This window comes from Schistocerca cancellata, chromosome 3, assembly GCF_023864275.1.
Source record: "Schistocerca cancellata isolate TAMUIC-IGC-003103 chromosome 3, iqSchCanc2.1, whole genome shotgun sequence".
NCBI lineage: Eukaryota > Metazoa > Arthropoda > Insecta > Orthoptera > Acrididae > Schistocerca > Schistocerca cancellata.
The window spans coordinates 895,675,038-895,701,995 of NC_064628.1; the positions used below are offsets into that span (position 1 = coordinate 895,675,038).

Sequence of the window (26,958 nt, forward strand, 5' to 3'; positions counted from 1 at the left end):
ATGTCGACTTTATCCTGATGCCACATGTCCTTGACTTCCTCAGCCAGTTGGATGTATTTTTCAATTTTTTCTCCTGTTTTCTTCTGTATATTTGTTGTGTTGGGTATGGATATTTCAATTAGTTGTGTTAATTTCTTCTTTTTATTGGTGAGTATGATGTCAGGTTTGTTATGTGGTGTTGTTTTATCTGTTATAATCGTTCTGTTCCAGTATAATTTGTATTCATCATTCTCCAGTACATTTTGTGGTGTGTACTTGTATGTGGGAACGTGTTGTTTTATTAGTTTATGTTTTATGGCAAGTTGTTGATGTATTATTTTTGCTACATTGTCATGTCTTCTGGGGTATTCTGTATTTGCTAGTATTGTACATCCGCTTGTGATGTGATCTACTGTTTCTATTTGTTGTTTGCAAAGTCTGCATTTATCTGTTGTGGTATTGGGATCTTTAATAATATGCTTGCTGTAATATCTGGTGTTTATTGTTTGATCCTGTATTGCAATCATGAATCCTTCCGTCTCACTGTATATATTGCCGTTTCTTAGCCATGTGTTGGATGCGTCTTGATCTATGTGTGGCTGTGTTAGATGATACGGGTGCTTGCCGTGTAGTGTTTTCTTTTTCCAATTTACTTTCTTTGTATCTGTTGATGTTATGTGATCTAAAGGGTTGTAGCAGTGGTTATGAAATTGCAATGGTGTAGCTGATGTATTTATATGAGTGATTGCTTTGTGTATTTTGCTAGTTTCTGCTCGTTCTAGAAAGAATTTTCTTAAATTGTCTACCTGTCCATAATGTAGGTTTTTTATATCTATAAATCCCCTTCCACCTTCCTTTCTGCTTAATGTGAATCTTTCTGTTGCTGAATGTATGTGATGTATTCTATATTTGTGGCATTGTGATCGTGTAAGTGTATTGAGTGCTTCTAGGTCTGTGTCACTCCATTTCACTACTCCAAATGAGTAGATCAATACTGGTATAGCATAAGTATTTATAGCTTTTGTCTTGTTTCTTGCTGTCAATTCTGTTTTCAGTATTTTTGTTAGTCTTTGTCTATATTTTTCTTTTAGTTCTTCTTTAATATTTGTATTATCTATTCCTATTTTTTGTCTGTATCCTAGGTATTTATAGGCATCTGTTTTTTCCATCGCTTCTATGCAGTCGCTGTGGTTCTCCAATATGTAATCTTCTTGTTTAGTGTGTTTGCCCTTGACTATGCTATTTTTCTTACATTTGTCTGTTCCAAAAGCCATATTTATATCATTACTGAATACTTCTGTTATCTTTAGTAATTGGTTGAGTTGTTGATTTGTTGCTGCCAGTAGTTTTAGATCATCCATGTATAGCAAATGTGTGATTTTGTGTGGGTATGTTCCAGTAATATTGTATCCATAATTTGTATTATTTAGCATGTTGGATAGTGGGTTCAGAGCAAGACAGAACCAGAAAGGACTTAATGAGTCTCCTTGGTATATTCCACGCTTAATCTGTATTGGCTGTGATGTGATGTTATCTGAATTTGTTTGGATATTAAGTGTGGTTTTCCAGTTTTTCATTACTGTGTTTAGAAATTGTATCAATTTAGGATCTACTTTGTATATTTCCAATATCTGTAGTAACCATGAGTGGGGTACACTATCAAAGGCTTTTTGGTAATCAATGTATGCGTAGTGTAGGGACCTTTGTTTAGTTTTCGCTTGATATGTCACCTCTGTATCTATTATCAGTTGCTCTTTACATCCTCGTGCTCCTTTGCAGCAGCCTTTTTGTTCTTCATTTATAATTTTGTTCTGTGTTGTATGTGTCATTAATTTCTGTATGATGACTGAAGTTAATATTTTGTATATTGTTGGTAGGCATGTTATGGGGCGATATTTAGCTGGGTTTGCCGTGTCTGCTTGATCTTTAGGTTTCAGATAGGTTATTCCATGTGCAAGTGTATCAGGGAATGTGTATGGGTCTGCAATGTAACTGTTAAATAATTTAGTTAGATGTGAATGTGTTGAGGTGAACTTCTTTAGCCAGTAATTTGCTATTTTATCATTTCCAGGGGCTTTCCAATTGTGTGTAGAATTAATTGCTCGGGTGACTTCATGTTGCAAAATTATCACTTCAGGCATTTGTGGTATCATCTTGTATGTGTCTGTTTCTGCTTGTATCCACCGTGCATGCCTGTTATGTTGTACCGGGTTTGACCATAAGCTGCTCCAGAAGTGTTCCATGTCTGTTATGTTTGGTGGATTGTCTATTTTAATGTGTGTGTTATCCATTGTGTGGTAGAATCTCTTTTGGTTTGTGTTGAATGTTTGGTTTTGTTTCCTTCTATTTTCACTTTTTTTGTATCTTCTAAGTCGTTTGGCCAATGCTTGCAATTTCTGCTTTTTTTCATCTAATTGCTCTGTTGCTTCTTGTTGTGAGATTTTACCTAACCTTTTTCGTTTTTTGTCTGATATTTCATTTCTTATAAGTTGTGTTAGCTGTCCGATGTCTTTTCTCAGTTTTTCTATTCTGATCTGTAGCCTGTGTTGCCATGCTGGTTTTGTGGGTTTCTTCTGTGTGTTGGTTTGTTCTGATCTCTGCCTAGTGTGTATATTTAGTGTAGTGAGTGCTCCTATGTAAACCAGTAGTTGTAACTCTTCCATAGTTGTGTTTTCATTTATTTTGTTGTGTATGATTGTGTTGATAGTTTTTATTGTTGTTTCGACTTGTGGGTTATTTGGCGGTCTATGCAGGAATGGTCTAATGTCTGTATTTGTGTCTTTGTATTCTATATATGTCAGCTGAAATTTCTCTTCTATGTCTAACACATGTGTCTTTTCGTGTTCTATTTGTGCTTGTTCTGGTGGCTGTCTTAAGATTTCGTTTTCCTCTGATTGTTTAACTGATGCGTGTTGGTCTTTGTTTGTTTGCTCTGGGATGTTTGAGTCCATAACTGTATTTTCTTCTTCTTCTGATTGCACATTATTTTGTTCCAGTATTTGTTGTACTTGTTGTTTGATGTTTTCTAATTCTGACTGGGGTATCCTGTTATTTTTGATTATTACACGGATCTGATCAGCTAGTCGTTGTTCTGTTAAAAATTTTAATTCCGGGTATCTGGTAATAAATGTTGTGTATACTTGTGATCTGTATCCAGTTGTGTTGGTTCCTAGGTTTGTTGCTTGGTAATAACAGAACATGAGGTGTCTATTGACTTCATCTGACCATCTCATCCTCTGTCTTTGTTTTCCTTCTAGGGTGGTTGCAGGAAGCATATCCTGCAAAACACCTCTATTTGGATTTAAATCATTTTCCAGTTGGCTAGCAGTGTTGTTACCATTGTGGGCGGGCATAGGGTTCAAGCGTCGTCCCCGACCATGACGGCGCTTGTCCGAGGCTTCTTTAGTTCTGTCCTGAACCAAGTAATCACACTAAAAGGGGGGTTAGCCCTATCAGTGGTTTGTTCTTTTCGTCGCCTTTTACGACTGGCAGAACATACCGGAGGCCTATTCTTATCCCGGGCCTCCACGGGGTTTATTATTATTATTATTATTATTATTATTATTATTATTAGCATCTTCATTATCATTATTATTATTATTATTTGCAGATAGTAAGTGACTATAACCTAAGATGTGCTCATTACTGCAGCTACAGGTACTGTATGATGTGAGAAAGTAATACATTTGTACATTGTTTGGAACATACCCGATCATTTGGTGAGGTGGATGCTTCTGAAATACTTTCAATGACCCATAGTTCAGCAGAATCCTGCAGGAGACAAATCAGTGATAGGGAAGTAATACTATAATGTTGTTACAGAAAATCAATGATTAGATCTGATTACTATAAATACAATACTGTTACAAAAGTTAAAATATTATACAGTGTCTTTAAGAAAGTAGGTAAAATTCCTCGGAAGTACAAACAAGACTGCAACAAATGTAAAAACTCACAGTCATCTGTTCTTTCATTTTGCACAATCTTGTGAACAATACATCTTACATTATTAAGAAGAGAAAAAAATGTTTGTAACAGGAATATATGGTTGAAGTAATGTTCTTGTTGATAAGCCTGACAGTAAAGGACAGAGTGTTGAATGGAAAAATAATCAATCTCCCACCAACAGAAAGTTGAGTTGACCGTCATACAAATATATGAGCCTCACAGCATTTTGCAGTTCTTAAACTGCAATTCCAATTAATGAAACTATTTGAAAGATAACCAAGCTGATCTAATTGCTCCTTAAACAAGCAATTACCAATTTATTATCTATTATTGCTTCACCTGAACAACTGTTCAGTAAATAACAAGCTTCATGACATCACAACATTCTGTTAGAATCATTTCTATCTACATTCTAGAATACTGAGAGACATGCTTTATATTTTGTAGCTGTGGTGGCCATTTATCAAAAATCAAATCCAAGAAAATGACAACAGCAAAAACAAAATTAAATAGATATGGAACCAAACCCAAAACCTGATACATAATAGTGAAGTGTGAGAAATAAAGACAGATTAGAGAGAAGAGAATGAAAAAATAGAAACAATAAAGAAAATAAATGAGACAAATATATATCTTGTATGTAAAAATTTATGTTTACCTGTTCATCATCTATGCATTCCTATACCATTTATTCCAATACAATGAAGCTTTGGTGAGTTCTTATGCTCACAGCTGCAACAGTTTCTGTGGGGTTCAGAAACCGCAAGTGTGAGGGTGGAAAGGAGGATGGCACAGAAGCTTATCTCATGAACAACTGGAGCAATTTCAGTCAAATTCTATATAAACATGAATCATTAATTTTTAAAAATGTATGTAACAAACCTCAACCACTCCTAAGGGGTTCTCAGGGCCTCTAGACTTGACATTTCACCCCTGTGTGTGTGTGTGTGTGTGTGTGTGTGTGTGTGTGTGTGCGCGCGCGAGCGCTCCCCTAAGAGGAGGTGGTGGGGGGGGGGGGGTGGGGAGTGTGCAGAGACAGACCACATATCAGCGGTTCTACAGTGGTTCTATATAATGCCTGAAGGAATTTCTAGCAAAATTGACACACATATCACTTGCTGTCTCGAAGAATTTACTATGATAGTAAGACAGGTCTAATGAACAGATTAAATAGCAATGGCTGAGGGTTTGGAGTGTACAAATATAAGAACCAAATTTTCCTCATTCAGCTGTCAGCAAAAAACACCCCAAGTAAGGCCACTTACAACAGTGGCCAAAATGTGAGAAGCCTTAAACATTGACAATGTGGTCACAGAGCCAGAAAAAATTTATTGACTGTGACAATGGCTGTGAAAGTCTACACTTACAAGCTTTTTCAAATTTAATTTAATACATAAAAAACCACTGTCTTTTATTTGTTTTGTACATGTAAATATGTCTGCTTAGTACATGTGTATCTACTTAGAAAGAAAAAGAGGTACTGCAATACATGCCAGGCACAGCTAGTATACAGTAAAAAGTATAATGAAAAAAGAGAGGTGTTAACAGAGATCAAATCCTGATGGGGGACGGATGCAAGGATATGTTGGACCGTATGTTCCCGTCTCCTGATTTGAAATGAAGACAAGATTACACAGTGCACATTAAATGTACATGTTATATACGACACGTCAAAAATGAACAATGTTCATTATCGTGTTTTACCTAACCACTTTGTTTACATTTTAACATAATTGATTATAAATACAAATAGTTACAAATTTAATGTTATAAGTATTCTTCAACACTTTAAAATTCCTTTTCCACTAGATAGTATTTGAGTTTCTCTCGAAAGTTAGTGTCACATACACTGTCATGCAATGGCAGCTCATGCTCATTTTCATTGGTGAGGCCCAGACAAAAAGTCAATTAAGTTTATAATGGAATTGTTCTGCACTATTGTTATATAACCTCCATGTCTGCCACTTATGTCAGAGGCGAGGAATCTTTCAACAGGTTTCTTTCCCTTAATCTACTGCAGTATAATGACCAACTGACTTTTGCAAGTAATATGCGCTGTTTCATTTGCCTGCACAGAAACAAAAGTGACAGCATTAATGTCTTTAATCAGCTCTTCAATGTAAATTAGATATATAAAACCTGAAAAGAAAAAATATGTGAAGATATTTACAGATGGAAGTACTAAAGCTGTCTAAAACATTGTCAAGGTATCCTTGAGGAGGCAAGAAATTTAAGAAACTCATGAGTTCCTCAAAATGTTAAGCACTCTACTACTCCATTTAATGTGTGTCTATTCTTCATACCTAATTCATTATGTCAGGTTCTCAATTGACATTTTATACAATAAATCAATCTGAGCAGCAATGTTATTGTGCCAAACTTTTTCTATTTACAATAATTTTGTAAATGCAGTCTGCTTTTGCACGTGTCTTAATCCATTGACTTAAATGCTTTAGATCCTTAATAGCCAAATTTTGGCCAAAATAACTTTTCTTTCTCTTCACAAACTGTTAACCACTACTTTTTGCAGAAAGTTGTGTCCTTCCTTCCATAATGTTCACACATTACAAAACATTTTGATTGATGTGCACAAAACCTTTTGATTTATTTTGTATGAGAACACTAAATAAATTAAAGCTTTTTTTTTAGCAAACGATTTACTTTATTAATTTTAAAATCATTGGAAGAGTACTTGAGTTTCAGCCACAAAGCTCCAGAATACAGAACACTATATAGAGATAGCCACTTTCGCTGTCTATGACATTTCCCATTGGCATGGAGGAAGATGCATAAAGTGATATAGGAAAATATTTAGGTTATGGGGCCACAGACACTGTTTATAGGTGCAGATGGGTGGGAGAGTGGTAACGTGACAGAGAGATCAGGGTTTGCTGGGGAGGAGGAACGAGGGGTATGCGTGAGTCAATCCATCCACCCAAGCTGGCCCCAAGTTACGCCATGGCAAGGGGTGAGGTAGGGGAAGGGAAACAGCTTGGTCATGTCATTACAATTGCAGTTTATCGAGCCAGAGGTGTGAGTACAGGCCATGATGCACTGGCCCTCAGATAAAAGGGATGGGGAAAGGAAAACAGGTCCGTCACTGTGGAATGATGGGATGAGTGGAGGGGTAAGGGAGGAGTAGCAGAAGATTTGGCCCTGTTACTGGGAGCTCAGAGTAACATCATGTGTTTCTACATTGGAGCAGTAGAAACTGAGACTGATTATCTCTGATCTCTGCCATCCATACTACACTAAAATCGGATAATTTTCAAACTGTTTGATACAATATTGAAAAAAAATATGCAGAATAAAACAATAAAACAAAATTCTGGTGGGGCCGGGTCCCTCTGGCCCAGATGAAAGAGACACTACTGCTGTCAAGCAAGTTTTTAGGCAGAATTCTTAGTACCTGTGTACTGATGTCCTTTTCCCATCACTGCCAGTCAGTCGTGTATGCTTCATACACCATTTTTCCTCTGTGTAATGTGAGGGTGTACACTAGCATTTGTAATCCACTCTGCGCTATCTTTTGGGATGCATGCTATTGTTTTATATGTATTAAAAGATGTAAAATTTTAAGGTGCCTACATTTTTAAGCAGTTTTGGATGTTTCAGAAGTCTTTTTTCTTAAAATGATCCTCAGTGCTTTTTTCTGTAATGTGAACATTCTTTTTGTTTCTAGAATGTTTGAGTTTCCCCACACTGTCACTCCAAATTACAGGTATGGTTCAAAGAGTCCACTGTATACTGTGCACATAAGCTGTATGTCTGCATATTGTGATAGCTGCTTGATTATGAATATGACAGAGCTGAGTTTCTTACAGACAGAATTAATACACTGTTTCCATTTCAGCTCATAAGCCACAGTAATATCTAAGAATCTACTGAATTCTATTTATTCCAGCCTTGTTTCGTCTACATCTACATCTATATACATGCTCCGCAAGCCTGCTCGTTGTTTCTGAACACTGAAAACATAGTTTTTTTCAGGTTTATAACCAGTCCACTTTCTAAGAGCCACTGAATTCTGATGTTTGCAGAAATGTAAACTCTTCTCTCAAGTTGCTTCATATTCTGGGTCAAGGTTCAATATTGTCATGTCTTCTTCACACAATATTCTCTTCTCTTTCCCTTCAACAACTATATCATTAATAAACAAATTAAAAAGCAATGGCGTCATTACCAACCACTGTAGCAATCCATATTTGATGGCCCTAGTTTCTGATTGGTATGCATTCCTTATTGAAACAAACTGTTTCCTGTTGCATAAGTACGATTGTATCCACTCTCCAGCGTGTCCTTGAATGCCATATTTTATGCTTTTTGTATTATTATTTCATTGTGAATGGTGTTGAATGCTTTGGAGGGATCCAGAAACATTGCAGATACTATTTTTTCTCGTATAAGAACTGTAATTTATTCTGTGGCAATTGCTGATTCAGTAGGTTTGCCCTTTGTGAAACCATGCTGCGATGGAACAAGAATGTAATGTTTGTCCATATAATCAACTGATCCATTCTACATACACTTATGTAGTTGTTGGGGTCATCCTTATTCTCTTTCTGTACACTGGCACCACCCTGCCTTCCTTCAGTTCTTCAGAAAAAATCCCATCTCTGAAAAAGCTGTTTGCTATGTGTGATTATTTGCTCACTTACTAGCTCTATTAAACAATGGAAAATCCAGGATGGAATAATGACAATATTATTAAAAGGATGGATTGCTACTCACGAATAGTGAAGATAAGCACAACTAAACACATACACTCTCGGTCAGAAGGCCTTTTTCTGAAATAGACAATGCACATATACACATTCACACAAACGCAGCTCACACACACATGAACACTGTCTCTGGCTGTCGAAGCATTTGTGTGTGTGTGTGTGTGTGTGTGTGTGTGTGTGTGTGTGTGTGTGTGTGTGTGTGTGTGTTTTGTTTATTTCAGAAGAATGCCTTCTGGCTGAAAGTTTACATGTTTAGTAGTATTTTTGTTGTATTGTCTATGACTCAACATCTTCACTACTAGCTTTATTATGTGAGTCAATATTTCATCATCACCAGCTGATTTCTTGGACTTTACTTTCTGTACAGCTTTCCTCAGTCCATCTTCTGTACCAAGTTTCAAGAACATGGTTCAGCTTGATTTTCTTGATACCTTAGTAATCTTCTTTTCTGGACCATTTCTTTCCAATTTTAAGTTCTCTACCACATTGATAGATTTGTCGTTGAGTGTGTCAGCTATTTCTCAACCACCTGTAACCACTGTGTTGCGTTTTTTCATTGACCTGATCTCTGTTTCTTTGTTTCATTAATCTTTTTCCTTTCTTTAGGCACGAATTACATTCCAAGCAGCCTTAATCTTTTTTTCTTTCTTTTTTTCACTAGGGTGTTACAGAGGTTAGGAGGGTAATGAAAAGTGATAATGGATGGTGTGGGAAGTAGTATCAGGAAAAAAGGATCGCCTGTTAGGCCTTGACTTGACGAAGTCATAGCCTTGGCCAAGAAATGTATTGAAGCAATCAATACCAGGGCAGTATGGAATGACAAGAGGGATGCTTCTGCATTTTTTGGGTGTGGCGGCTGAAGGATGGAGGAGATAGTGGTTGGTGAGAGTGGTGGTTGGCAACAGTAATGGGTTGGTAAAGGACCAATGGTAATGTGTTGGTAAAGGACAAGGTGGGTAAAGGGCTAAGGATTCATTAGTATGAAATTTAAGGAGGGATTGGTTGCAAGATATACAAATAAACCAGGGAAACTGCTATGGGAACGAAGATGGTCCTGTTGTTTGCCGAACTTTCTGTGGGCTGCATGGAAGAGGCTTTCCTCAAGGATCAGAAATGGAGCCCCCTGGTTTGTTACAGATTTATTGATGACATTTTTATGGTCTGGACTGTTGCTGAGGAAGAACTGCTCCACCCTTGACATCAACCTCCTTTTAACTGAAGCCCATAACCAAACTTCAGCCCATGTACAGCCAACCAATAAGCAACAATACCTGCACTTTGGCAGCTACCACCCCTTCCACATTAAACACTTCATTCCTTACAGCCTAGGCTTCCATGGTAAACATCTCTGCTCCACCACCAAATTTGTCAACACCTACACACAAAATATTCCTAACATACACAGTTATCCTGCGGATGTTATTCACCAACAAATCTCCCAGGCAACATCCTCTTCCCACCCTATGACTAACACGGTTCCCACTTTCAAACAACTCAGAAGCATTCCCCTCCCCTTGTCACCCAGTATAACACATGCTATGATTTTTTTAATATATTACTTCATCAAGGCTATGACTTTCTCAGGTCAAGCCCTGAAATGAGGTTCTCTCCCCCTGATCCCCTCCCCACTTGCTGTTGCCTTCTGTTTCCCTACTGAAGTCCATATCATCCTAGTGAAACCATATGATATTCCCAAAACAGAATCCCCAGGTACCTATCTCTGTAATCATTCCACTATACAATCTGCCCCATGCATCTACCCACTGCCAACTACCCCAAGCCTATCGATGGTACATCCTACAATATCAAAGGCACAGGAACTTGCAAAACTGTGTATGTTGTCTAGCAACTAACTTGTGTCCACTGTGCAGCATTTTATATAGGTCTGAGCATTATTAAACTAGCTGAAGGAATGAATGGGCTTTGGGTAAACCCAGCTCCCAAGCTTCAGCTCTCGACTAATATACAAGTACTACTACACAGTGGCAAGTTAAGTGGTATCTTTTCCTGTGTTTCGCTTGTAGTATATTTATTAAATTTCGTGTATGTTTCTCTGTTTAAGAGGTTTAATCTCGAGTTTTTGTAAGTGTAAGTTCATTTAGTCTGTAGCACAATAGTTCCTCACTGAACAGCCAGCTATGTAGCTCATTAATGCATCAGCATCCATTGGTGACACATGTCAGCAAGTTGCACATCTAGAATTGTCTGCTATTATAGTTCACTTCTTCAGTTAGTCTTGTTAGGATGTGTGCTTGCTGTATGCAGATGCAGGGGGAGCTGGCCGTAGTTCGTGAACAGCCGAACATGGTTTTGGCTATGGTCAGTCGTATTCAGGCTGCTGCCTCAAGTTGTAGCAATGGTGGAGAATCTGGCACATCACATGGGACACCTCAGATAAAACTTATTTTGTCCATGGGCTCTGCTTCCTGAGCACCTTCTAGTGCATCTGATGTGGTGGAGCCACCATCACACGAGGGTGAGTGGCAGGTGGTAACACGATTGCATCGCTCAAGGTGGAGGGCCAATGTGGAGACTGGATGCTTAGCCTTGCCCATTCACCCTATGAGTGCACAGGTGGCCACTCCTACAGCAGGATCCAAGCATGCACACAGAGGGAGAGGCTTACTAGTTACTGGGAGCTCCAATTTTAAGTGCATTATAGAGCCACTTAGGCAGATAGCATTCAGGACTGGAAAGAATGCCAATGTGCACTCGGTACATCTCCTGGGGGGTCTCATCCAAGATGTGGAGGTGGTCTTTCCTGTGGCTATCAAGCGTGTGCAGGTTGCAGTCGTCTGCAGGTTGTGGCTCACGAGTGCACGAACAAAGCCTGTAGCATGGGTTCTGAGGCATTCCTCAGTTCATACAGGCGGCTGGTGGAGATGGTGAAGACTGTTGGGCTCTTGTGCAGGGTGCAAGCAGAGCTCGCTATTTGCAGCATCATTCCCAGAGGTGATGGGGGCCTTTGGTTTGGAGCCAAGTGGAGAGTCGCAACCAAAGACTTAGTTGACTCTGTGACGGTCTTGGCTGCAGATTTCTAGACTTGCGTTATTGTGTGGGGATTTGTAGTACTCCCCTTGCAGTGCACTATGCAAAGGAAGCAGCTACTCCGATAGCAAAGTACTTGTGGAGTGCACATGAGGGTTTTTATTGTGCTACACTGTAGTTTGAGGTGCTCTGATGAACACTCGTCAGTCAATATGCAGTCAGGGAAGTCGGATGGTATTCAGAAAAAAATACACTTTGGATGTCACAATTGTATCAGTCAACTGTTAAAGTAATTTTAATTAAGTTCCTGAATTTACTGCCCTCCAGGGACGTTCTCACGCTCAGATTATTCTTGGGATTGGGAGCTGGCTGAAACACGAAGTGAAAAGCTCTGAGATATTTAGTGAGTCATGGTATGTATACTGGAAAAATAGATTGGTGGTCATAGGAGGGGCAGTGTTCATTGCAGTCGACAAAAATATTCTTTCTGTTGAGGTTGAAGTTGAGTGTGACAGTGAAGTATCTGGTCGCATATAACAGGTGGTAGGTGAAGCCAATTAATTGTTGGATGTTTTAACCGGCCATCCGATTGTGCTGTGACAGTTCTAGAGTCATTCAAAGGAAGTCTATGGTCAATAGCACGTAAATACCCACATCATGCAATACTAGTTGGAGGCGACTTTAACCTGCCAGACAGACAGTCATGCAAAATGCTTATGAACATTTTTTCTGAAAACAGACTTGTGCAGCTAGCTTGGCAGCCAGCTCACACACAATGGAAATATCTTAGACCTTGTAGCTACAAATAGGCTGTACCTTATCGACAATGTCAGTATAGAAATGAGGATTAGTGATCATGATCTCATTTTAGCAACTATGATTATGAAAGGTAATAAATCAGTTAAGAAGGCTAGGAGAGTGTTATGCCAGATAGAGCAGATAAGCAGTTATCATTTACACAGTGAATTGGCATCACTTAGTTTCAGTAAGATGGATGTAGAGGAATTATGGGCAAAGTTTAAGCAGATTGTAAATCGTGGTCTGAAGAGTTATGTGCCTAGTAAGTGGATAAAGGATGGCAAAGACCCACCATGATTTAACAACAAAATTTGGTGGATGCTGAGGAAGCAGAGGCTGTTGCACTCTCACTTCAAAAGGTAATGCACAAATGACTACAATCGAAAGTTAGTAGAGATTTGCACATCTGTGCAAAGATCTATGCGCGAAGCATTCAACAATTACCATCATCACACCTTAGCAAAAGATCTGTCAGAGAACCTGAGAAAATTCTGGTCTTAACATAAATTACTAAGAGGGTCTAAGGCTTCCATTCAGTTCCTTGTTGACAAGTACAGTATGGAGGCTGAAGATAGCAAAATGAAAGCTGAAGTTTTAAATTTCTTGTTCAAGAAATCAGTCAAACAGGAGAATTGTACAAACATACTGTCCTTTCACCATCAGACTGACTCTCATATGGACGAAATAGTAATAAGCATCCCTGGCATAGAAAAACAACTGAAAGATTTGAAAGAAAATAAATCACCAGGTCCGGATGGAACCCCAGTTCAATTTTACAAAGGGTACACTCCAGCATTGGCCCCTTACCTAGCTTGCATTTATTGTGAATCTGTTGCTCATCACAGAGTCCCGAGCGACTGGAAAAAATAGCAGGTGACTCCAGTATATAAGAAGGGTAAAAGAACAGACCTGCAAAATTACAGACTAATGTCCCTAACTTTTGTTTGTGCAGAATCCTTGAAGATATTCTCAGTTCATATATAATAAACTTTCTTGAGACTGAGAAGCTTATGTCCATGAATCAGCCTGGTTTTAGAAATCATTGCTCATGCAAAACTGAGCTTGCCCTTTTCTCACATGATATACTGAGAACTATGGATGAAGGCAACAGGCAGATTCCACATTTCTAGGTTTCCAGCAAGCACTTGATACAGTGCCTCATTGCAGGCTGTTAAAGAAGGAACTAGCATTTGTAGTAAGTTCACACATATGTGAATGGCTCGAAGACTTTTTAAACAACAGAACCCAGTATGTTGTGCTCAACAGCGAATGTTCATCAGGGAGTTCCCTATGGTAGTATGATAGGATTGCTGTTGTTCTCTATATACATAAATGATTTGGCAGACAGAGTGGGCAGCAACCTGCGGTTGTTTGCTGATGGTGCTGTGCTGTATGGTAAGGTATCAAAGTTGAGTGACAGTACAAACATACAAGATGACTTAGACAAAATTTCCAGTCAGTGTGATGAATGCCAACTAGCCCTAAATGTGGAAAAATGTAAGTGGATGTGGATGAGTCGGAAGATCAAACCTGTAATGTTTGGATACAGTATTACTAGTGTCCTGCTTGACACAATCAAGTTGTTTAAATATCTGGACATAATGTTGCAAAGTGATGTGTGGTGGAACAAGCACGTGAGAACTGTGGTAGGGAAGGCAAATGGTTGACTTAGGTTTATTGGGAGAATTATAGAAAAGAGTGATTCACCTGTAAAAGAGACTGCATATAGGTTGCTGGTGCAACCTATTCTTGTGTAGTGCTCGAGTGTTTGGGATCCATACCAGGTCGGACTGAAGGAAGACACTGACGCATTTCAGAGGCAAGCTCCTAGATTTGTTACTGGTAGGTTCAAACAACACCTAAGAGTTACAGAGATGCTTCGGGAACTGAAATGGGAATCCCTGAAGGGAAGGTGATGTTCTTTTTGAGAAGCACTATTGAGAAAATGTAGAGAACTGGCATTTGAAGTTGAATACTGAACGATTCTACTGCCAGCAACATATGTTGCGTGTAATGACCATGAAGATATGACAAATTAGGGCTCATATCGAGGCATGTAGACAGTCATTTTCTCTTGCTCTATTTGCGAGTGGAACAGGAAAGGAAAGGACAAGTAGACCTTCCACCATGCACCGTGTGGCTTGCAGATTATCTATGTAGATGTATATGTAGTACCCAGTAACAAGTTGTTGATCGTAGTCTACAGCATGATTCAAGGGACTTTAGTAACTGCTATTGCACTCAGGCTTTTGGATACACTACAAGCTGCTTGTGTGGTACAGTGTCAAAAGGCTCCTGGAAATCCAGAAATACGGAATTGATTTGAAAACCCTTGTCAATAGCAATGATGTTTGCTAAACCCATGATGACTGTGTGTCAATAGACTGTTTTCTTTGAGGTGATTCTTAATGTTCATACATAATGTAAGTTCCAAAATTCTGCTGCATATTGACACTAATGATATGGGCCTATAAGTAAGTGGATTACTCCTGCTACCTTTCTTGAATATTGGTGTGACCTGTCCAACTTTCCAGTCTTTGGGTACAGATCTTTCATTGAGCGAACAGTTGTATATGATTGTTAAGTACGGAGCTAATGCATCAGCATACTCTGAAAGGAATGTAATTGGTATACAGTCTGATCAGAAGACTTGCTTTTATTAAGTGAAGTAAGTTGCTTCACTACTGTGAGGATTGGTAGCTGTTTCTGATTCGAATTCTGGAATATTTTCTTCTTTAGTGAAAGCATTTCAGAAGGCTATGTTTAGTAACTCTGCTTTGGCAACACTGTCTTTGATAGTATCTCCATTGCTATCGTGCAGAGAAGGCATTGATTGTTTCTTGCCGCATTGATTGTTTCTAACCTCTTACTCTCTCTGATGCCTTCCCATTCACTTCTGTCAACCCTCATCTTCACTAATAGTGGATCCCTTTCCTCCTGTAGTCTGAGTGATCTGTTAACCCTCCCCAACAAGGTAATATGACCAGCAATTGTGCCCCATAATTTATAAGGTTCCTCAATTGAATTTTACTTTGCTGTGTTAATATAGTGAAACATCCCTTAAAATGAACACTTCCCAATAATGGACTCCTCTCAACATCACTTATGGTAAAATTATTCCAAATAGCGGACATTTCCAATAAGAACCGACCAAAATTTCAGTTTTGGATAGAAATGTTAGTTTCAGCTGCAGTTTCAGTTTCAGCCAGAAATCAGCCGATCTTCAGCTTGGCTGAAACCAGCTTTTGTAAACTCATGGATGAAGTCAGGTCATGTCAGAATAGATTGAGTCAACAATAGCGCTTGACCTCTGTTGGCGGGGCACTGTTTAACTATTATGAGAGTCTTTCCTTGTGCATAAAAATTGCAAGTATTTTGTTGCTAATTACAATACAATGTAATTGTATCTGATGGTGATACTCTTATACTGAATTAATAACAATTTAACTTACTCACTGTCGTACTTACTGGAATGGGTTTTTATACTGTTATGCTGAAATGTTTTACTGAGTTTTCTTGAAAGCTAGTGCCTTTTTACTAACCAACACTGGTTTAGAAAATATTTCTCATGTGGTACACAGCTTTTATGGTTCAGTTTGTGTAAATTTACAATGACAAAAATCATACTGTTAGTCAGAACTGTGATGCTATTTTTCAAACTACTTTCTACAGCACTGATTGAAGTTGATTTACTGACTGTAACTAATATGCATTATGTAATTAGGAATGACAAACAGGAGATATGTTAGGTTGTTTGTCAATTGCAAAAAGAGAAGTGAAGATGGCTGTTTCAAGCTAGTGCTCGCTAGAAAGGAATTGCAAAAAAATTATTCCTTTCTGTGTACTTTGTATTGTGGTGTGATATGCCACTAGTCATGTAGACGCATAGCATTTTGTAGTATCTATTGTGCTTGTTTGTAGCACACCTAAAGAGTATTTTCCTAAAAGAAGATATGCAGGACTGTAACATTATGAATATGACACAGAATTTTTTATGGTATCTATAGGTATCTATAGGAATAATGGAATGTAGTCGAATTATGTCGGGTGATGTTGAGGGTATTAGATTAGGAAATGAAACACTTAAAGTAATAAAGGAGTTTTGCTATTTGGGGAGCAAAATAACTGATGATGGTCGAAGTAGAGAGGATATAAAATGTAGACTGGCAATGGCAAGGAAAGCGTTTCTGAAGAAGAGAAATTTGTTAACATCGAGTATAGATTTAAGTGTCAGGAAGTCATTTCTGAAAGTATTTGTATGGAGTGTAGCCATGTATGGAAGTGAAACATGGACGGTAAATAGTTTGGACAAGAAGAGAATAGAAGCTTTCGAAATGTGGTGCTACATAAGAATGCTGAAGATTAGATGGGTAGATCACATAACTAATGAGGAAGTATTGAATAGGATTGGGGAGAAGAGAAGTTTGTGGCACAACTTGACCAGAAGAAGGGATCGGTTGGTGGGACATGTTCTGAGACATCAAGGGATCACCAATTTAGTATTGGAGGGCAGCGTGGAGGGTAAAAATCGTAGGGGGAGACCAAGAGATGAATACACTAAGCAGATTCAGAAGGATGTAGGTTGCAGTAGGTACTGGGAGATGAAGAAGCTTGCACAGGATAGAGTAGCATGGAGAGCTGCATCAAACCAGTCTCAGGACTGAAGACCACAACAACAACAACAACAACAACAACAACACATCTATAGGTAGTTAAGTTTAATTATTCTCTAACTTATTTCAATTTTTTTAGGTATAAAATGTCACAACAAAGAGAAAAGAATTGAATTTGGAAGTACTTTAATGAAAGTAACACCAATTCATCTAAAGCCATTTGCACAGTTTTGCAAGAAAACACTTTCACTGGAGTGCCATAACCCAAAAGACAAACACTGCATGGACTGAAGCAATATTTATCAAAGTGTCATGGCTCAGAATGTAAACAGATTTTAAAAGATCAGTCAGAATTGGATAATATGAAAGATGAAACCAAATCAAAGCGGATGGATTCCACAGTCTTCTTGAGTACCAGTACAGAGAAGGATGAAAAACCCAGTCTAATTCAGTTGACCATTTCAAGTTTGACCACTAAATCTGCACACTGGTGAGGAAACCATGAAATTATAAAAAGAATAGACATCTATTATGGATTTAATAATTGCTGGTATGCTACTGTGTTGTAAGCTCAATTTTACTCATCCACAGGCTTCCAGAATGAAATTTTCACTCTGCAGTGGAATGTGCGCTGATATGAAACTTCCTGGCAGATTAAAACTGTGTGCAGGACCGAGACTTGAACTCGGGACCTTTGCCTTTCGTTGGCAAGTGCTCTACCAACTGAGCTACCCAAGCATGACTCACGCCCCATCCTCACAGCTTTACTTCCGCCAGTACCTCGTCTCCTACCTTCCAAACTTCACAGAAGCTCTCCTGCGAACCTTGCAGAACTAGCACTCCTTGAAGAAAGGCAAAGTCCTGAGTTCGAGTCACGGTATGGCACACAGGTTTAATCTACCAGGAAGTTTCATGTCAGCACACACTCCGCTGCAGAGTGAAAATCTCATTCTGGAAACATCCCCCAGGCTGTGGTTAAGCCATGCCTCCGCAATATCCTTTCCTCCAAGAGTCTAGTCCTGCAAGGTTCGCAGAAGAGCTTGAAATATTACTGTATCTCATTGCCACGTATCAGAACCCCTCGGAGAGCATTAAAGATAAACACCAGTCCTAATTGTCCAATTGCAAAGTGACCTGTTTCCAAATTACATACAAAAATAACCACTATTTCAGTATACATATAATTCAAAAATGATGCTTTGCTGATTAACATTGTTCTTATATGAGAAACACAATATAAATCTGAAATTAATACTGTAACTAATCGAAAGAAATGTAGCACATGGTCAGGATGTACCAGTAAACCTATCATTATAAAATTACTACAGCAATTTAAATAGAGCATATAAATAAAGCACGTTAATTGAATCTCCGATATATGTTAGCACTAAAATTCAGGCACTAGTTGATTTGTTATAAACAAATTTAGAAATGTAATTGTTACCTGTAACATAATTAGTCAGAAAATGTTATATTAACTCGTAACTAAGTTGAAAATAGGTTCACCTTGTTCAGCACTGAGATTGTAAATTTTTAGCAATGTGTATCTCATATTTGGTTTAACATTTAATTGTGATTTTACATAAAATTGTAATGTTCATTGTCTACAATTGTTAACAAAAGTATAAATAGAGGTCACACAGGCGCCTTGGGGCACTCGTTTTTTGGCTAGGGTTGCGAGCAAATGTATTGTAGGCTCACTCGTTTGTTGATTGTTGCGAACACTGTGTCGTTTGATGTCAACTTTGGGTACATGTGATGTAACCGGTACAGTTCACCAGGCACAGACACCAGAGTCCTGGAAATATATTGGTGTTAAAACTGCACTGTACTTTGGAATTTATTTGGGAGTCTTCCGCAATCCTTTTCATAGGCTGCACAGTGACGAGACGAATCCAGGAATTTTACAACACCCCGAGAATTAAACGACTCTCACTGTTGGTAGAATTGACGTGAAAACAACAGCACATCAACTGGGCATTTCACTCAAAAGTCAAAACATCTGAAACGCGGAGGTGGGAAAATATAAACATCTCAAGCTTCTGTGAAGTTTGGAAGGTAGGAGACGAGGTACTGGCAGGAGTAAAGCTGTGAGGACGGGGCGTGAGTTGAGCTTGGGTAGCTCAGTTGGTAGAGCACTTGCCCGTAAAAGGCAAAGGTCCTGAGTTTGAGTCTCAGTCCGGCACACAGTTTTAATCTCCCAGGAAGTTTCATCCACAGGCTGTTCATAAATATCGACTCACATCTGAAAAATTCTTTAGAATCATGTTGATCCTGCATACCTATGACAAAGTAAAAGTCAATGTAAAGAATCTGATTGTGAAATGCAAGAGGTTAAGTGCCACCAACATATGGACCCACAATGCACCACCGACATATGGACCCACAATGCAAGCAAAATGTTCTCATTCCTCAGCTTTATACAGGGCATGTCATCATTGAGCACCAACAATGGAAAGATATACTGGATGCAGCTGTGTTAGAACGAGATCATACTAGTCAATATATCAAACAAAAGTTAACAGAGATGGTTAATGAATGGAGCATAAGCTGCAAGACTTTTCTGAAATTACGTGACACTGCACCAAATATGGTTTGTGTAGTGTGTGGCCAAGATGCCTATAGGTTGTGTGTCACATACACTGAAATTGGTGATAAAACATTCCCTGTTCTCAAATGAACAAACTAAAGCCACAATAAAAAAGTGCAGGAAAATCATGTGCCACTTCCACCACAGTGAGCAAGCTTCAAGATAACTAACAAATTGTCAAGACTCAGTGTGGAGTGCCAAAATATTATTTTTGATAAAAGATGTTGATGTGAGATGGAACAGCACATACTTGGTGTTGCAAAAACTTCTGGAACAAAAAAAGGGCAGTAAAATTGTATAGTGGTGAACTTGGAGGAATTACCACCCTTTCCCGTTTTGAGTAAAATTTATAAAACTTCTCATAGACGCCTTGAAATATTTCTACGAGGCCACATTGGAATTATGTCTCAGTGATGCATGTGTTGCTGTAATAATACCCCTGTCATCTTTGTTGAAGTGCAAGATGCAAGTTCAATGTGAAAATGAAGTGAGACAGTGGCAAATACCACAAACACTGAGTGATTCTTTAAATAAGAAATTCTCCTATGTTAAAGGACATCCTTCACTGATTGCTGCAACACTGCTCACTCCAAAGTTTAAATCTAAATATCCTACTTCCAACAAAGTGGAAATTGCAATGTCTGCAATAATTGGATTCTTGAAGGGGCACAACAATAGTGTATTAGTACACAGAGGGAACGAGCCAGCCTTCAACTTCTGCCAGTCTGTGCACAGTATTCAGGAGAAAGGAGAAAATTTAAGGAATTCATACTACCATGTCTCTGATGAGGTGCAGTCAGAGAAAGACACAATGGTACTGCAGGATAAAACTTTAGTGTTCAAGCAGATCATCCAGTGTTATCTCTCGGAACCACTATTACAACACAACGTTGACACATACTCATACTGGAACTCCAGTACCTTTTCCCACTCTAAGAAAAGCAGTCTTGAAGTATCTTTCTATACCTTTCTGCTGCATCTACTAGTGTTCCTAGTGAACAGCTGTTCAGTCCCTCTTGACAAATTTATGCAGATCGTCAAAATATTTTGCTTGGTTAAAATGTGGAAAAACACCTTTTCTTAGCTTACAATATAAGATGTTTTAATGATAATTAGTAGAATTGCTAAATTAGCTAAAACATTTAAAGTGTTTCTGATGTTATTTCTGTCTATAAATAATTGTTAGTTTTTAGTTTTTTTGCAAATAGTTTTGTTTTGTAAGTTAATTCAGTTTTCTTTGTCTTGAAGATATGACCATATTGTTATTTTCAGGCTGATAGTACAAAATTGACAAATGTAAGATCTCAGTGATTTAATTCATGACTTGCTTCTGAATTATGGAAAGCATATTGTTATAGGAGACTATCAAATATAAATAATAAAAATTATAAAATATATTACAGAACATGCATTTAGCTTTCAACCTGTTAGTATGAAAAAGTAGTTGAGAACACTAGCTGATTGTGATAGGCAACAAAAGACTTAAAAATTGATTTATTAATAAATCGAAAACTTTTATTTTATCTTAAATAGATAATCTGTTGCACAGTCAGAAAAAAACTAGTGGTTTGGGGTATAAAGTAAATTTAGTGAACTTTTAACTTAAATACATAAGTTCCAGTTTTGGTTACACTTTCAGCCGAAACAAGAAGAAGAGTCAAATATTTGATATTTGGTTATGTTTCAGTTTCAGCTGCAACTTTACTGTTTGTGTCTTCAAGGGAAAGAGCTTATGTACTGTAGTGCTAAGATGCCAGGAAAATGGAAATGGTTAGTGCTGAATGAAAAGGTCAAAATCATCAGCATCTACGAAAACAAAAAGCTTAGTGTTAGAGATATGGCCAGGAGATTTAGTGTTGCAAAAACACAGATGAAAGACATAAAATGAAACAGAAACGACATTCTGAAACCATGGACTAGAAATATAAACTTATCAGTAAATGTGCTTTTCCCATGTTGACAATTTCACTTTTGAATGGTTCCACTATGCTCACAGCAATAACTTGCCAGTTAGTGGACCTATGTTCCACGAGAGAGCACTTGCAATCGGCAAGGAGTTACAACTTCATGATTTTTAAGTATCTGTAGGTTCGCTCGACAAATTTAGGAGTAGACACAACCTCTCTTTTCCAACTGTGTGTTGTGAATCCAGCCCAATGAACAAAAATATCATGTCAGATTGACAAAAATGAGTAATGGGAATTTGTGAGGATTATGAAGAAAGAATCATGATGAGACTGGCCTTTTCTTCACAACTCTTCCCAGTGTAACAATGGACTTGAAAGGTGAAGACTGTTCAGGAGGAAAAACTTCAAAAGAATGAACACATTGTTCTATTGTGTGTTAATATGATATGTGAATTGCAAAAGCCTTTAATTATTGCTAAGGCTGTGAAGCCTAGATGTTTTACAGGTATTGACTTGAGTAAACTAAATGTGGAATGGTTTGCTAATAAAGGATCTTGGATGATGACAGCGATAATGACTGAATGGTTGCTGGCACTTGATAGAACAATTGGAAAGACAAAGGCAGAAAGTGATTTTGTTCATGGATAATGCCAATTCCCACTGCAATGCAGCACTAAAAATGTAAAAATAATCTTTTTACTGCCAAATTCAAGTTAGTTATCATTCCCAACTGTGGGATCAGTGTATTACTCAGAATTCAAAACATTTTACAGGAAAAAAGTGTTGAGACATATTTTGTCTTAAATGAATAAGTGTATTGAAAGCAATTCTGTGGATATTTTCAGTCTTAAAATGTGTAACATCTAATACAACCGCTTCAAGAAGACATGGTTCATTTTCAATGACCATGCTTCAGCAATTCACAATACCATCCAAGAAAACAATCTCAAGGAATATGAGCATGAACTTCAGACTTTGATAGTAATTTTATGTTCCATAGCGACTGCAGCAAGGTATAAGTTAGCAAGTGACATATTTATAAGGAATGTCTACATCCACTACTGTATGATACTTTTATTTCTTTCAATTTCACTACAAATCTCTTTCAGCTAAATTGCTATTATCAAGTGATGTACATATTGTCTAAATGGACTGACATACATATGACATCTTGGGTAATTGTATTTTGACTGCTGTCTTTTTTTAAATGAAGGTAGTAATGAATTTGTTACAACATTAATTTGACAGTTTTGGAACTATAGTGGGGGATTAATATCATATAGCGGCAAGTCTGATGCTCCTTGTACATTCAGTGTGGAATTTGGTGGATCTGAGAGATATGACAACCTCAATGATGCACTGTTCACAGAAAGTACATCTTTTAGTGTAACTGAACTCATACAAAAGATCCACCAAGAAGGGTGTGGCGACAATGTCAAGAATGGACAACAGGATGAAGATGATGTAACTGAACCAGACTTTACTCCACTTTCAAGTAACTAGCAGTTGAAGAAATAAAAAAAATGGAAACACTGCTTTTTAATGAAAAGTGGTGAACATGGACTCAGTTTAACATTAGCAGTTAAATACACATTGATAAGACAATTATAAATGACTCTCTGGTTCAAGGTTAAACTAACCTTCCAGATGCATGAAAGAAATTTTAATGCTGTATTATACTAGCATATGAGGGTTTGTTAACGTAGTACTGTACTGAAATAAAGATACACTTTCACTAATTTACTCATACAGTATACAAAAGAATCCTTCTCTATCTACAGTGCATATCTACAGTGCATTGTATGTATGTACCAGGTAAAAGAGTCGGATGAGAAATGGAATGAATTCTACTCAGCCCTATTGCATCATTATGAATATAGTTGTCCAGTCAGAGAAATCCAGAAGGTAGTTAAACACTGTAAAAATTGAAGTAATTCTAGACTAAAACTTCCAACAAATCTAATTAGGCTCAGGCAGCAAGTACATGATCTAAACCAGCTTTATAAAGCTACTACTATGCAGGTTTTCAAGGAAAAATACAATAGGGCCAAGCAAACTTTTAAAACTGAAATTGTCAATCTAAGGAAGCAGATTAAGAGCAAAACAATAGAACAGTCTGAAAACATAAGCAAAGCATCTTAGAAGCTGATTGACAAATACCGAAAAGGTCCCAACAAGATGAACATGGAACCACTCAGCATAAGACACGATGGTAACATTATAAGAAACCCAGATACTATATATAATATTTTTAATAACTACTACATTTCTGGTGAACAATCAACGCGTATGACAGATTTACAGATAGAGATCCTGTGCCATCTCCCCCAATGTACCGAATTTGAATTTGTGGAAGTGAATGAGCAGGAGGTTCACAGGGAAACATACATGCCAAAGAAAAAATTTTCATCGGGATGGGAAGGCATATCCAGTGCTATTACTAAAGCATGCTTAAAAGAAATTTCTAAACCTCTTACTCACCTGATTAATTGTAGCATTAGAGAAAACATGTATCCAACGGTTCTAAAAATGAGTGTAGTGAAACCAGTGTATAAAAAGGGAAGTAAGGAAAAAGTCTCCAACTATAGACCAATATCATTAATTCCCACTTTTAGCAAGATATTCGAAAGCATTATCCTTTCTCAGCTAAGTGCCTTTTTCACAAAACATAAACTGCTTGTAGATTCGCAGCATGGCTTCAGAAAAGAGCTAAGTACAACCACAGCAGTTACACAGTTCATCCATGAAGTTTACTGTCTGTTGGACCAAAAGATGCAGACTGCAGGTATATTTTTGGACCTGACAAGAGCATTTGATACGGTAAACCATAGGGCACTTCTTAAAAAGCTAAAATCTTATAGTATTGGGGATCAAGCCATGAATCTTTTAACCACGTACCTGTTGAATCGTAAGCAAAGCACTAAATTGTCATACAAACTAGATAATAAAATCATGAACTCCCAGTCCACCAGTGAACCTGTACTACAAGGTGTACCACAGGGCTCAATCCTTGGACCCTTTCTCTTCCTTATATATATTAACAACATTGCACAACCCATTAACTCCCATATTGTAAGCTATGTAGATGACACGTCAATCTTATTCTATGGGAGCGAATCTAAAGAGCTAGAATCTCTTGCTACTAGTGGTGTAACAGAAGTAACAAAATACTTCAATGATCAGGGACTAAAGGTGAATGTCACCAAATCTCAACTACTGACATTTAAAACAGGCAGTTCGCATCACAACGATGTGAATAGTGTGTGTAATATCTCTGCAACAGAAAATGGTAACTGTACATTCCTGGGTGTATATGTTGATGAAAATTTGCGATAGACATACCACATTAATTTCGTATGCGGAAAAGTCAGTAGTGCCATATATCTCCTCAGCCAGCTCGCAAAGATAGTTCCTAGCCAAGCACTGAAATTAGTATATTATGGAACACTTTACCCCTTTCTCAATTACGGAATTGAACTATGGGGCTGTGCAGCTGATGTACATTTAAAAAGAATACCACTACTACAGAAAAGAGCAATAAGACTTATACATGGAATGAGACATAGAGATTCATGTCGTGAAGTGTTTGTGCAGCACGAATATCTGACAATATACTCTCTGTACATCTTCAAAATAGTTGTATTTTTTATAAGTCAATCAACAGAAGTTATCAAAGGCAGTGATGTACACGATCACAACACTAGAGCAAAGTGTAACTATTTCCATAACAGAACAAGGTTAAAAATGACTGATAGAAGTCCATATATCAGTGGTTTGATTTGGTATAACAAGCTACCAAACTCTCTAAGAACGTATACGAGAAATGTTTTTAAAACAAAATTAAAATCTTTTCTAATAGAAAAATGTTTATATTCTTTCAATGAATTTTAAGATAGTGATTGTAACCTGAGGCATTAGCATATCAGTTGTAATTTGCTAAATGTAAAAAATAGACATAAGAAGCAACAGCTACAGAATATAGTGTATTTTATAAGTATAAATATAACCATAGTATTAAGTCTGACGTTTGCAAAAGCCATCATTATGATGGCTCCACGCAAAGAAAATGTAAATAAATAAATAAATGTATTGTACACTGTGTTTTTACCCTTGTTCGAACAGCAGACACTTCAAAAAACAAACATGTTTATTTTACCCATAGATGTTCATTATTTACAAGTTCTACTGTAACTAATGCAGATAAATAATAGGACTGCAAAAGGAAATGTACAGGTGATGGGCTAGGGCCAAGCAAAACTTATAACATCAATAAAACTTCATCTCTTGCCATGGCATATACAGGGTGTTACAAAAAGGTATGGCCAAACTTTCAGGAAACATTCCTCACACACAAAGAAAGAAAATATGTTATGAGGACATGTATCCGGAAACGCTTACTTTCCATGTTAGAGCTCATTTTATTACTTCTCTTCAAATAACATTAATCATGGAATGGAAACACACAGCAACAGAACATACCAGCATGACTTCAAACACTTTGTTACAGGAAATGTTCAAAATGTCCTCCGTTAGCGAGGATACATGCATCCACCCTCCGTCGCATGGAATCCCTGATGCGCTGATGCAGCCCTGGAGAATGGTGTATTGTATCACAGCCATCCACAATGCGAGCACGAAGAGTCTCTACATTTGGTACCAGGGTTGCGTAGACAAGAACTTTCAAATGCCCCCATAAATGAAAGTCAAGAGGGTTGAGGTCAGGAGAGTGTGGAGGCCATGGAATTGGTCCGCCTCTACCAATCCATCGGTCACCGAATCTGTTGTTGAGAAGCGTACAAACACTTCGACTGAAATTTGCAGGAGCTCCATCGTGCATGAACCACATGTTGTGTCGTACTTGTAAAGGCACATGTTCTAGCAGCACAGGTAGAGTATCGCGTATGAAATTATGGCGGTGAATCGAGGAAGTACAGTACATACTGACAAAACTAAAATGAGCTCTAACATGGAAATTAAGCATTTCCGGACACATGTCCACATAACATCTTTTCTTTATTTGTGTGTGAGGAATGTTTCCTGAAAGTTTAGCCGTACCTTTTCGTAACACCCTGTATATTACATATGAGAGGAAATTCACTAATGTTAGTATGAAGACAGTGATTTAAGACAGTGATTTTGCGCTAATCCATTAATTGAAAATAGTGACAACTTAAAAATTCTTTTATATTTATGATTTTTATCAGTTAGGCACAGCTTATTGCTACATACCACTACTCAATTTCACTTGAAACTCTTCTCTAATGTGCCATCAGAAACATTACCCTGTTCCTTGCATGACAACTTCAGGTAACACCATGATGAGTTTTACCATTTTACACAGTTTTTTCTCTGTGTATACAACTGTGCTGGCAGTCTGAAATTACTTTTCTGTTTCAGAAACATTATGCTTG

The 26,958-nt window shown here is 37.8% G+C and overlaps 1 protein-coding gene across 4 annotated transcripts in view; it reads right to left on the minus strand.

Moving 5' to 3' along the window:
* LOC126175965 (pericentriolar material 1 protein-like) overlaps window positions 1–26,958 on the minus strand; it is a 405,228-nt gene that overhangs the window by 35,442 nt on the left and 342,828 nt on the right. For all 4 annotated transcript variants that reach the window (XM_049923056.1, XM_049923053.1, XM_049923054.1 and 1 more), the window contains one exon: window positions 3,688–3,750. In XM_049923056.1, the coding sequence (XP_049779013.1) occupies window positions 3,688–3,750 (63 nt within the window). The remainder of the gene's footprint in view (window positions 1–3,687; window positions 3,751–26,958) is intronic.